General features: G+C 35.8%; 1 protein-coding gene across 2 annotated transcripts; it reads left to right on the plus strand.

The window, feature by feature from the left end:
• The first annotated feature begins 3,219 nt into the window (after positions 1–3,219).
• Positions 3,220–13,521, plus strand: LOC110941305 (histone-lysine N-methyltransferase ASHH2). 2 transcript variants are annotated; one of them, XM_022182924.2, is made up of 18 exons: positions 3,220–3,436; positions 4,268–5,772; positions 5,853–5,994; positions 6,085–6,254; positions 6,496–6,581; positions 6,679–6,810; positions 6,907–7,023; positions 7,125–7,217; positions 7,897–7,974; positions 8,128–8,184; positions 8,326–9,031; positions 10,791–10,843; positions 10,943–11,013; positions 11,097–11,179; positions 11,263–11,342; positions 11,446–11,522; positions 12,208–12,253; positions 12,414–13,521. In XM_022182924.2, the coding sequence occupies exons 2-18, from the start codon at positions 4,359–4,361 to the stop codon at positions 13,269–13,271; spliced, it is 4,263 nt and encodes a 1,420-aa protein (XP_022038616.1). In that variant the 5' UTR covers positions 3,220–3,436; positions 4,268–4,358; the 3' UTR covers positions 13,272–13,521. The 2 variants fall into 2 exon arrangements, with proteins under 2 accessions (XP_022038616.1, XP_022038617.1); XM_022182925.2 differs by having other exon boundaries at positions 4,273–5,772.
• The last annotated feature ends 326 nt before the right edge of the window (positions 13,522–13,847 follow it).

Below are 13,847 nucleotides of genomic sequence, written 5' to 3' on the forward strand. Positions count from 1 at the left end.
AGCTAGGGTAGAATCTATTGAGAATATGATGGTGAAAAAGACTAGAACAAGCTCCTTAGAAAGTCCTTCATGTTGCACCTTCCATGGATGAACTTCAAGCTTAGAATGAACTTGTTAATGGAAGAGATAGATGATTGGAAGTGGTGGTGATGGGTTTCGGTTATGGAGGAACCGAATTGAGAGAGAGAGAGTGGGAGTTTGAGTGTGTAATCTAGAGAATGATGGTTGTGATCTCAAGACTTACTTATAATCATCATTCACATATCTTGGACACTTACACAAGCAAGTAATCCAATAACAAATAAGATAAAATCTTCTCAAATATGTGGAGTATGGTGGATGGACGGTTCATGAGGGAGGAGAGGGAGAGATGTTGAGTGTTGTAAGAAATGTGATCTTAGAAGATTATGTAGAGATTTAAAGAGATATGTAAGAGATATGGTGGGTCCCCCATGGATATGGCCGAAATTTCAAAGGGGGGAGGGGGTCTTGATGTAAAATTTCAACTAGATGGTAAATACTAGTTACTTCCAAGTATAATTTTCCATATATTAGTTTGTAGGGAAATTTAGCGGGTGTTATGATATACGGGGATCATAACTAGTCAAGAAATAATAACACAGTGTGTTAGACAAATATTTGGTGTCCCGGGTAATGTCCGGTTGTTCGGTCGGATACTGTTCTGTTAAAGTGTTTAGTTATTCCGCAAGGCGTCTTATTCATATATCTTTGTAACACAATTTATTCCTAACACATAGGAAAATATTCAGGACCATTTAGTCAAGTTTTCTGCATACTACTAGTATGCTAACACGCACATGTAAGTATAACACAGTAATCAGAGAGCAGCTAAATAATTCAGGACAGTCATCAAACACTTTAATTTTTATTAAATAATCGTACGGATACATGTAATTACGAGGGTTGTCACAGTTAAAAAATGTGATTTTGCCCCAAGTTCAAACAAAATTCTGTTTTTGCCCCCAACTAGGGTCCTGCCAAATTACGATTTTGTTCCCAGTTTAAAATTACGATTTGGCCATCAGTTCAAAATAAAACTGTGCTTTTGCACCAAGCTAAAAATTACGATCCCCCCCCCCCCCAATTCAAAATAATAACTTTTTTTGCCCCAGTAAAAAATATTATTTTACCTCCATTAAAAGATTACGATCTTACCTCAGCTAAAAATTGCAATCTTGCCATCGTTTTTTGTGAGCAAAACCATGGTAGCGTTTTATTTTACTTGGTTGACTCAATTTTGTTTTTATTCGTGCCAAACAGCTGCCTAACACTCGCTAATTGGTCCTGACAAATTATTCTTTTGCCCCAACTCTAAATTACACGTCTGTCACCGTTTTAGTTATTTTTTTTTATCATAACTATGGCACAAATTTTCTTTAATTGGTTAACTTCATGTATATTTTTTGATACCGTGTTATAAATAGCATGTATAACTAACCGACAAAAAGACGTACATGTTATTAAATTAAGAAATATTCGGTCTAGCGCCCCGCAACCGCGGGTGGCGCATAACCTAGTTATTTACAAAACTCAAACGTGTTTAATCTTTGACAAGTTATTGTTTCATCTCCACTCTTTGAAGAAACCCTAGATAAGATTTGTATCAGTTAAACCTCGAGCAAAGAAGTAGAAGTTGATATCCAGGATTTTTCTAATAATAAATGAGAACACTTTGATTCCTTAGCTGATGTGTATTCCTTTAGCTCTTGCTTGGCTTAATGTGACACTTTAAAATACATATATTATATCTACACATATTAAAATAACAGCGTTGTTTGAATTCCAATCGTGCCTCTCTGTTTTGAGGGCTGAGTTACTCGCACTCAGGTCAGCTCAAGGGGAGTGAAATAAAGCAAGCGCTTTGGGCCACCACTTCCACAGGACCTCAAATTCTACAAAAAAAAAAAAACATATCATATTTAGGTGATCTTGGATTTAAGATTATTGATATTGAGATTTATGATCTATAATTATGTATACACAGATACCATATATGAATAATAGGATCCAAAACAATTTTTTTCTTTTATTTTTTTTTTATGAAAAGGGCCTCAATTTTTTTATCCGCTTTAGGCCTACAACTTTTTTGAGCCGGCTCTGCTCGCACTACTCTACTCACCCTATTAGACAATATCGGTCATTCGTTCTTTACAAACTAAACCTTTCACTACTCTTATCAATGAAGCAAGTTGCCTACTCCGAAACATGAAACGTCGTGTGGCTAATTTGCTCTTCTTATGTGCGTGAGCATTAAAAAAAGAGGGTTTTACAAAGTTGATTTTAAGCTTTTTCATTTGAATGGTTATTGCCAAAAATACCCCTGCACATGCCTAACATGTGACAAGGATTTAACTTGGATGGAGTTAGTATAGTGGACTAAAACCGAAATAAAATAAAAATATTGGTATTAAAATTGCAAGAGATTTGGATTTTGTAAATAATAGCAATAAATACTAAATCATAGGGACCAAAACCGCAATTTACTCTTGATTTTTTTTCTAATAATTTTCGTTCAGTAACTTAAAAAATGAATATGCAATCATGCCAACTCTTTTTACATCAGACAACATCGCTACCAACATCGGTAATATCAAAATTAGTATTGCTATTCGTTTTTATATCTACAATTGAACTAAAGTTTTGAAAAAAAAGACATCCCCTCATCCTTACAGTCAAGACGGTTACCACGTCTTGTAAAACACAACTTTATTTTCTTGGTTACGTTAGCCAACTTTTATGTGATGAATCATTGTAAAAAAACTTTTTCTTGTATCCTAAACTATACGAGTACAAGTACCGAACCCATAATGAACCGATACCAACCGATCAATACCGGAACATGTATCAATACCATCAGAACCAATAATCAATATCGGTATTTGCTTTTATGGTTTTCTATCAATGTAAAACATGTATTGATATCATTTTCAACATAGCACGATTGAATTTTTTGCATAATTATACTGTTGTAGATATATATATTTTTTAATTTTGTAATACACAATTTCTTTTATCATAACAACATCAATACCGGTATTCATTTTTATATTTTTTACTTTCATTCAATTTACCCATACCATTCAATTTACCCATACCAAACTAGTACCGTACCGCAAATACTTAAACTAACTCATCTAAACCCCTAAAATACCCAAAGAATGTATATTATAATAACTAGTTCCAAACAAGCTTTATGTATTCCAAACACACACAAATACGTTTTGGGGTCGCAGACCTTTCTTCCCAATTTCCCCCAAACCCAAACGTGTTTCTCTCTCTACGGCGCCAACCCCCCTTTTCTTTCTCTCTCTAAAACTCTCTCATATTCCTCCAATTCCAAATAATTCACACAATCACTAATTCAATCCGAAGCTTCCAATTCGTGATTTTGCTTTACTGTTTCCGTTTTATTCAGGTACGATCATCTTTGAGCCCTATTTATTTCATGAATTCCTCTGGTTTTATGTGTCGGTGGGTCAATGTTTATCGTATTGTTATATTCTGATGCTGCATTCACCACCGAATGCAGTCAATCGGTTAGGTTTTTGGTTTTAATTTGGGCGTTTAGGGGTTTGATTTCTAGGGTTTTTTTTGTTGGTGTTTTAATTTGTTTGTGTGTTTCTTGATTTCTATTTTGTTATTATTAACAGTTGATTTTTGCTTTTGTTTTCATACTAGATAGAATTTAGTCTTCACATTCACATTCACTTTCACATTCTTTTAGCTATAGTTTTGGATAATTAGGTATGTATTGCAGGATGAGTTGACTTGAGGGACAGTTGACTCAAAAGCTAGAAATATTGATTGTGTATATGTGTGTGTGCATATATGTATATGTATGTATGTGTTTCTATTTGTGTATGTCTATTATATGAAGAGATAAACTTGAAATATGATTGGAAATTTTGATGCACCAACATCAGTACACATCGTATGTATGTGCATAGAATGGTCTGTTTTAACATATACATGTTCAATTTTAAAGAGATAAAACTTGAAATACAGTAGAAAAATTGATGCACCGATAACATACAATACATAACCATGGTCCATGGTTTTTTATGACTTTTACATAACAATCGTATATGGATTATAGATGCATCACTTACTATACAATGAGTTTTCAAACACACGAACACATATATATGTTTTATTATGTAATATGTATATAATTATACAGTTTGTTAAACTTGAAGCATGAATTAAGAAAATATGCTTACATGTATTTTTTTAACTTCTATTGTAGAGTAGTAATGCTTGTTGTGAAGCAAGCTGATGGTTCATAGTGCTTGAACCATTCAAAGTCAGTTTGCCATTTTTCAATAAACGAGTTGTTGATGGCCAGTAACGATTCTGATAGTTTACCAGCGGAAAATGCACACCACCCTTCATGTGACTTTAATGAGCTCGTGTCTACTATGGACCCCAATTATTTCCCTGACGATCTATCAGCTTTCTTCGAACCATCTGAGCCCTTTCCAGTCGTTGGGCCTGAGCCCAAGCCTGAGCCCTGTGACAATCTGGATGAACAAAATCTTTTAAAAACAGAGGCCCTTGTTGACCCTTTGAACTCTCTTGTGTTAACCGAATCGTCTGATTTGAGAGACACTGATGTAATAGATAATGGAAATACGGTTAATGAAGTTAAACGTTCATCGAGTCGAAGAAGTACTCGCAAGAGTTCATCAAACCAGAAAAGTAATACCAAAACGCCTGCAAGAAAAAGCAGAAGAAATTCTGGAAAGAGGCCAGTGGTAGATTTACTTACTGCAGATGTTGGAAAAGGGCAAAGAAGTAATTTGTCCAGACCTGTTCGTTCTTCAGCTTGGGGATTTGTTGGGAAAATCGATGAAATATTTACGCAAAATGCAGAAACGAATGTTGACCCAAAGGGAAGAACATCGCATAGAGGAGGAAAGAGGGATACCGATTCTGTGAGTAAAAGCGTACAAACGTCAGAAGGCGAATCCAAAGCTTCAAACAAGGGCCTTCTGTTGAAGCTTAAATTGTCGACAGTGGCTATCCAAAATTGCCAAATAAATACGATACCCGATATGGAAAAAGAACTTGAAAGTTACAGGGAGGTTAAGTTAGAAGCTTCCAATTTACAAAGTAATATACCCGAAAGTTTTGAAAAAGAGGTTTTTAGGGCTTCTAATGAGAATCCGGATGACGGGACTGTATCATCAAAGTCACCTGTTAGTGACGTGCGTCTTGCAGAAAGAGAAGGAATTGAAAACCGGTGCTTAGATCCCGGAACGTCACCCGACTCGGAAGTCATTAACGTGATTCCAGATACTCAAGTTAATGTTAATATTACAGAAGACATTAGGGTTTCTTCAAAAGATTGTATCTCTCATCAATTAGATGATTGTGGTGTTGCGAGCGGAATACCTAGTCCAGAAATCGTTAACGATGTTTTATTATCTGAAAAACAAATCGAAGGATCATGGCCAGTGGGACCCGTTGCATCATTTCATCAAACTGAAGTTGCGGTTTCCATGGACATGTCGACGGTTGAAAGTGTCGTGAAAGCTGATTGTAGCACTGCTGTGATTGAGTCAGTGGAGTCAGTATCCAATGGTCAACATCTTCATAAAAGTTCAAAGTCAAATTCGTCAGTAAATAAGAACAGAACCAATGGTCAACAGAGAACATCACCATCTAATTCAATATCTAAGGGGGACATTAAGGATAAGAGTGGTGACAACAACCAGACATACTATGATACACAAACTCATCCAGTAACAGGTTTTTTTTAAACGTTTTATGTTTTTATATGTTACTTTTTTCCATTAGCTATGGTTCTAAGGTTCAATTATCTTTTGTAGGAAGTCTTGAAATAAATGATGGGCCTTTATCCAACTCAAATACGGTCCCACGAAGTGCTTGGGTGTGTTGTGACGATTGTCATAAATGGAGACGTATATCAGCTGTACTTGCGGATTCCATCGAGTCAACAGAATGCAGATGGTAATTTATAAGTTTATAAGTTTTACTTGGTTTAAATTTATTAGTTTTAATCAGACATTATTAATAGTTTTTGATTTGTCTAATATGAAGGATTTGCAAGGACAACCAGGATAAAACTTTTGCAGACTGCTCAATTCCACAAGAGAAATCAAACGCTGACATTAACGAGGAGTTGGAATTATCTGAAGCATCTTGTGAGGAAGATGCTTGTAATAATACTCGAGGGAACTCCAGTCAGTTGCCTCAAAAGCAAGCTACAGGTGCTTATTGTCTTTGTTATGCTTTTGAATACACTGTGTATGACTTCCGAAGCGACCCATTTGACAAAGTTCGTTTGTAGCTAAGTATGTATAGATTAATCTGTCTGACCTGCTAGGGATAAAAATGTAACCAAAGCGACACAATTGTTGGTAAATGGGTAGAAATTGCCACCTGTCCACCTCTACATTAAGTCATTATTAAGCTATTTCTAAGCAGTGAAGTGTCTATACCGTGTTGCAGTTCCTCATCCTCCACAATCCTTGTGGAAGCTTATTAAGACGAACATGTTTCTGCATCGCAATCGTAAAAATCAACCCATTGATGAGGTTAGATTACTTGTTTCTTTTAAGAGCTGTTACTGTTAACTGAGAAAATAGTGCTTGTGGATTAAAGTAACGTGTATTCTTCATTAATGCATGTTAGGTTATGGTTTGCCATTGCAAACCTCCACTTGATGGCCGCATGGGGTGTCGTGATGAATGCCTCAATAGGATGCTGAACATAGAATGTGTAAAAGGAACATGCCCATGTGGCGATTTATGTTCAAATCAACAGGTTTTTATTCGTTTTTCTATCAGTTTTTTAGCTTACATTGCTCCTTTTTTCTGAAAGAGGTTACAACTTACAAAACTTACATTTTTATGACTGCAGTTCCAGAAACGCAAATATTCGAAACTGAAATGTTTCCCGACTGGAAAAAAGGGACATGGGCTTCAGTTGCAAGAGGACATCCCCAAAGGAAGGTTTCTTATTGAATATGTTGGGGAGGTAACGCACTAACATGTCGACTTGCTTTATTTCATAGTTTTCTTTTGTTTGATAATATGGTTTCCGATTTTGTTCTTTCTTTTGTTTTCTGATTTTTGTAGGTGCTTGATATGCATGCTTATGAGGCCCGGCAAAAACAATATGCTTCAAAGGGTCATAAGCATTTCTATTTTATGACATTGAACGGCAGTGAGGTTTGTCGGTTTCGATTCTGTTACTTCATCATCATAGTTGAACAATCAATATTTTCTTTCGGAATTGGATACAAAGGAAAACAATAGACGCCCTTTATGCAGTAACTATTTATTTACTATATCTTAAAGAGAAAGGTCGGTGGACATTTCTCTTTTAACCCTTCAGCTTTCGACAATCTTTCCTTTTTAACCCTCAACTTTCGGCAGTCTTTCTCTTTTAACTTTCAACTTTTGACAATCTTTCTCTTTTAACCCTCAACTTTTGACATGAAACACTATTAACCCTCATCTTAAAGTAAGTTACACATTCACTTCTAACTTTTGGTAATTGACAACTTTGACCCTCCAACCTTTTCTACTTAATAACTTGACATCTCTTTTTGTTTAGATTACTTTTACGACTTTACACCACAACATGCGACACATTATTATACTTTCTTTTATCTATGCCTGACCACGTTAGTGTCTAAATTACTTTATGACTTTACACCACTCTCTAAATTACTTTTACGACTTTACACCGTAACGTCTGAGACATACTCTTTTTTTGTCTATGTCTAGTGACGTTAACATCATAAACATAACTTGTGTAACAAAGTAAAAACACATAATTTCATGTTCGTTACTCGTGTAGTTTTATACTGTTATTCACATTTTTTACTTTGATTCCTTATTTCAGGTAATAGATGCTTGTGCCAAAGGAAATTTGGGCCGTTTCATAAATCACAGCTGTGAACCAAATTGTCGCACTGAAAAGGTTTGTACTTATCATAATGTTTTTATGCAAACTTAGCTTTCAGACTTTAGGTTTTATGCACTTCTGATTGGTTAGTTTAGAGCTTGATACTTGCAGGTGTATGTTTAATTTATTGAAATGATCAATTTACCACTTTGTGCTTTTTCTTACCAGTGGATGGTCAATGGCGAAGTTTGCATTGGACTTTTTGCAATTAGGGATATTAAGAAGGTATGCACATCTGTTACCATGTACTATTTTTCCACTAAAATCCAATCTGACGCCAAAATACTTTGTATTGTTCAAAATGTCACTTTGGCACTCTTTGTTTTTAATTTGGTTAACTTACACTTCAGCATTTTTTTTTTGCAGGGGGAAGAACTGACATTTGATTACAACTACGTAAGGGTTTTCGGAGCTGCTGCTAAAAAATGTGTATGTGGGTCATCTAGGTGTCGGGGCGTTATCGGTGGTGATCCACTAAATGACGAAACAGTTGTTCTGGGAGATTCTGATGATGAATATCCTCAACCTGTTACCTTCCATGAGAACAATAACACTAAGCTGGATAATATGATCGTTGAGACAGTGAATACCGAAAGTAATTTCATAAATGACGTGGAAAGCAATCAAAGTCCAGATTCTTTGTTTGTCACGGATGAGAAAAACGAAGATCCTGCAATTCTGGTTGAATCTACAGAAAGAGAAGTTTCACCTGCCACATCAGCACCTGAAAGTAAAATAGAGCATACAGAGGAACTATTGTCATCTTGTGTGCAACCACTTGATACTTCTTTCATAGTGAAGAGTGAAACAAATAAACAAAATGAGAATGTAAGCTCGGTTAACTTGTTACCAGAAGACGTTGATTCAAAGAAGAAACCTAAATCTCACACAAATGATAAAAAGTGTACCGTTTTAAAGCCGAAATCTCGCTCGAAAGTACATTCTCCATCATCAGCGGTGAAGAGAGGGAAATCAAAAAGCAAGCAAACAGAGATAGAGGCGAAGCCACCTGTAGTGCCTCAAAAACCCAAAAAGATAGAGGTTGATAACTTAACTGGCCGATTTGAAGCAGGTACTGATCTTTCATTATTTGTTTCCATTTTCTTATGAAATTTGTATATTAGGGGTGTGCACGGTTTGGTTTTCGGTTTTTTTGGTTTTGGTTTTGGTTTTGGTTTTTTTCGCTTTTAGCAACTGGTTCAGTTTTTTGGTTTTTGGAACAAAATTACGTGAGATTCAAAAATAAAAAGTATAATCCAAGATTCAAGAATCTTTTTTAGATGTTTACATTGAGTTATTATATTTAACCTTTTTAATTAATATTGTTCACATAAACCTAACCTTCTAATCTATTTTTATGTTTCTCTAAAATTTTTATTAAGACATTTTCATTTATAATACTTTTGAAATCATTTTAACGTTATTTGTGTGGGCATATAATGTATATATGTGTGGGCCCTCCTGGAACAAAAGTGAAATTGCACCAATTTTAACGTTATTTTACTAATTTCGTGAAAATAATGTTAAAAGTGGCAGACGGTTAATCATGCATCATGTGGTGGAGTTGATAGCCGAAAGACAAGGGGTTACATGCACTAATCGGCCTTTGTCCCGATTGCTAAGTGTTATGTGCCTTACGTCCAAGGCTTGATGCAAAACTACTATCGAGCTGGGGGTCTCACTGGAAACAACCTCTCTATTCCTACGGGGTAGAGGTAAGGCTGTCTACATCTTACCCTCCTCAGACCCTACCTTAGCTTTGCTATTGGTGGGATTTACTGAGTATTATGATGATGATGATGGAAATCATTTAATTTTTGTTATTTTTTGTAGGCGATGGATAAATCATTTAAAAAATAGATAAACATGTTAATGTTTTTATTATAAATTTACTAAACATCCAAGAATAGAACTAATAATTTTTAAATCAATATATAACAAACATTAAGAAATTTTATTTGGGGTTATTAGGTTCGGTTTTTTTTCGGTTTTCAAAAATTGTAAAACTGTAACCGAACCGCATAGTTATCAATAGCGTCCATAGCGGACGCAATCGCGAATTGCGTAGCGACGCGGCCGTTTGCCGCTACAAGGTACTATGCGACCACATATGGATCAAATAGCGACGTCCGGCGGCGAATTCCGGCGCCGGTGCTGAAACTTCTGCCGGAAACGAGGAAGAAGGAAACCGGAGGCTCAAATTGATAGGAAAGAAAGAAGTGATACCTTGTTTTGATGGCATTCATAGTAGTTTTTCCGGTGCTTTTCTGTATATCATGGCCTCGTAGACAGATCTGGAGTTCTGGACGACGGCGGAGGTTAGAATTGGGGGTGACGATCTAGCTATTTTAGGTTTAAATTAGTTTGCAGTTTTACAGTTTACCCCCTCAATCTTTCTGTAGTTTATATTTATTCTCTAACTTGTAAATGTTTACATAAAAAGATTACATATAAAAAGAGTGAAATTAGTTTGTGCATTTTAACATTTACCCCCCTCTATCTTTACTAGTTTACATTTGACTCTTAAACTTACAAATCTATAAATATAAAGTATAAAATTAACATTATAATATATGTATATAATTATAAGTAGCTATATTTTTATTTTTAAAATTTTCTACTACCTTATCGCTATACACGAAATAGCGGGCACTATTTCGTCGCTATCGCTACGTAGCATATAGGTCGTCTGTCGCTATTGACCGCTATTCGCTATCGATAACTAGGCCGAACCGTAAATTTCAGTTTGGTTAAATCGGTTTTTTCTGTTTCGGTTTGATTTTTTTTGGTTTTATGATCAAGTGTTAAAAAGTTTCCTGCTTGGTATGCAGTTGAAGAGGCGCTCAATATTCTTTTAACTAAAGGTGGTATAAGCAAACGGAGAGTAAGTACACAAACTATATTGCTCGTCTTTTTTCTTTTTTAGTTCTGTTTATGTAAAATTTTCAATCTGTTTGATTTTTGACGTATGTTTGTATTGAAGGATGCTTGGAAGGGCTATCTGACACTTTTATGCTTAACTGCTAATGGTGGCAATGGGGAAGGAATTCAAAGGTTATTTTGAGATTTTAAATGTTGTTGAATAAATATATTTGAAAAAAAAGTGAACACTAAAGCGACAAATGTAACTGTTTCAGCAATAGAGACCTTTCTATGATCCTAGATGCACTCCTGAGAACAAAGTCTCGAACAGTTTTGCTTGATATAATTAACAAGAATGGTATAGTTAATATTACTCTCTCTTCGATATTTGTTACTTAAACATTTTTTTATGATTTTTTTTTCTTCTTTCACGCTTTACAGGTCTGCAAATGCTACACATTTTACTGAAGCGTTATAGAAAAGTGTTCAATAAGACTCCAATATTGAGAAAGCTTCTCAAGGTAAATTTAGCGACAAGTTGTTGACTGACTAAAAGGGGCTATAATTGCATTTCATACTTGATCATTCTAGCCATCCCTTTAAATTTGGATTATTTTCATGCAGGTTTTTGAGTATCTGGCTGAAATAAAGATTCTCACGCTGGATAATATCTTAAAATCTTCTCTTCCTGGAGTTGAAAGGTCTGAACAAATTTTAATTATCCACTTTATGTTTGTTCCCTGTAGTGGCTCATGGTATAAAATTATTTCATTTGCTATCGGACACTCTAATAGTTAATTATTATTATTATTATTAGAGTTAATTGCTCGGATGGCCCCTGTGGTTTCATGTTTTTTCACGTTTAGTCCCCACCTTTTGAAAATAGCAGATATGCTCCCTATGGCTTGTTATTTTGTTACTCGGATAGTCCCTTGGGTAGATGTCAGTTAGTTTGGAAATAGCATTTATGCTCCCTATGGTTTGCATTTTGTTACTCGGATAGTCCCCTGAGTAAATGTCAGGGGACTATCCGAGTAACAAAATGACAAACCATAGGGAGCATACCTGCTATTTACAAAAGGTAGGGATTAAACGTGAAAAAACGTAAAATCACAGGGACCATCCGGGCAATTAACTCTTATTATTATTATTATTGTTATTATTATTATTATTATTATTATTATTATTAATTTATTATTATTATTGTTATTGTTGTCTTAAACTATAAATGTTTTTAATTCTGGTTATTGTGATGCTTTTAACTTTTTGAATTAAATTTGCTTGTGATGATACTTGATAGTTCAGTTAATCAGCTTTCGGTTTTTGCACATTTAGGCAGTAACTCTGGTTTATGATATTATGGATATATGATTTTTTTTTTGTCAGCTTCAAGGAATCAATTTTGTCTCTGACAGAGCATGCTGACAAGGAGGTACTTTTATCCAAATTTTAATCTTTTTTTATAAATTATGTGTACGAATACAATTGCAAGGGTGTGTTGTTACATAATAATTTGCTGTTAAAGATCAAACAAGCCCATATTGACCCATTTTACCCACCTTTTGATCTATATTTTAATGGTTGGATGACAGGTCCATCAATACGCACGAAATTTCCGTGATCGGTATCTTCCAAGGGCCCGAAGAGTCAATTGGGTCGAAAGAAACCCAGACCGGATGGACATTCAACAAAATTTAAACGTCAAAAGCTCCTCATTGCAACAAAAAAGGCCTTCTGAAGTTGCAGACAACTCTGTTAAACAGCCAATTAGTTCAGTTGAAGGACCTTCTGCATCATGCGTCAGTAGTTGCACTGATGGGACCCGGACCCGGACCCGTAAACGTAAAAGTCGGTGGGACCAGCCCGGTGATACGGGACCCGATTTACAATTTCCATCAAAGAAAGAATTCAGGTCAAACACTGGCGCAAGCGACACCAATCGTGAAGATATGGATGTGGATGCGGATGCTCCTCCTGGATTCTCTCCACCGTCCAGTGATACTCACCACAGTAGAGCCGTCATGGGACAACCACAAGACCGATACAATTCACGGTTACCCACGGCGTTCGGGCTTCCATCTTCTCTCCTTAAAAAGCTAGGGACGTTAAACGGTGAAGGTGCAGCCGCAGAGAGCTGGGTTGTTGCTCCCGGCATGACTTTTCACCCTTTTCCACCTTTACCCCTATACCCTCGCAGTGAAAACCGACACCCAAAAGAAGAATCATGGCGTAATTGTAATTTTTCAAGGGACAGGAACCCTAATACCCTTGGTAAGAGATACTTCAAGCAACAAAAGTGGAATTACCCTAGATCAGGTGGTGGTGGTCAACAATGGAACCCTAACAAGTCAAACATGGGTGTCGGGTATGGAGGGAATGAAGCCAACGACACATACAATACAGGAAATAGTTATTATCATCATCAGCAGCAGCAACAGCCACATCACTGATCTTTTAGAAGAGAATTTCTGACGCTGTTTTGTGATTTGTACTTGGTAACGTTAGTTGACTTGTAAAAGTGGGCTATTTTGTTGTTTGTGGGTCAATTATTTTATGCGCTAAAGTCATAATCGTTACAGATCGCTATGCCTGCTTGGGTACAGATTGATTACTCGCCTCGAAGAGGTAAAGCTTTCATTATTGACCTTTGACTCTGATTGAAGTTTCATTAAATAAATTTATTACATTTGTTTATCTGTTTCATTTATGTATTTCAGTTAGTATCATATAATCATATATTCATATATGACATCATTCAATAGCCGAGTTTTGGTGCGGGTCAAAATGGGTCTGGTTTAAATGTATTGGTTTAGACAAGTCTCGATCATTTTGTGCGGGTTAAAATGGGTCAGGTTTTTCTCTCTTTGTATTGGTTTAGGCAAGTCTTGATCGTCTTTCACCCTATTTTTCAAGGTTTGGTGTGGGTCGACATGGGTCGGGTTTGCAGTAGGTTTATAGGTTACAATGGGCCAAATTCAGATGTGCAACAAATAAAAACCTGGATGGTTTTTAAGCTGAACCAAAAC

Source organism: Helianthus annuus, chromosome 5, assembly GCF_002127325.2.
Source record: "Helianthus annuus cultivar XRQ/B chromosome 5, HanXRQr2.0-SUNRISE, whole genome shotgun sequence".
NCBI classification, from domain to species: Eukaryota; Viridiplantae; Streptophyta; class Magnoliopsida; order Asterales; family Asteraceae; genus Helianthus; species Helianthus annuus.

What these genes read in the sequence shown, in the direction of transcription:
- LOC110941305 (XM_022182924.2), top strand. Translation starts at nt 4,359, where the DNA reads ATGGCCAGTAACGATTCTGATAGTTTACCAGCGGAAAATGCACACCAC. An exon ending in AAAATCAACCCATTGATGAG is followed by an intron (nt 6,582 to 6,678) that starts GTTAGATTACTT and finishes AATGCATGTTAG; the next exon opens with GTTATGGTTTGCCATTGCAA. An exon ending in CAATTAGGGATATTAAGAAG is followed by an intron (nt 8,185 to 8,325) that starts GTATGCACATCT and finishes TTTTTTTTGCAG; the next exon opens with GGGGAAGAACTGACATTTGA.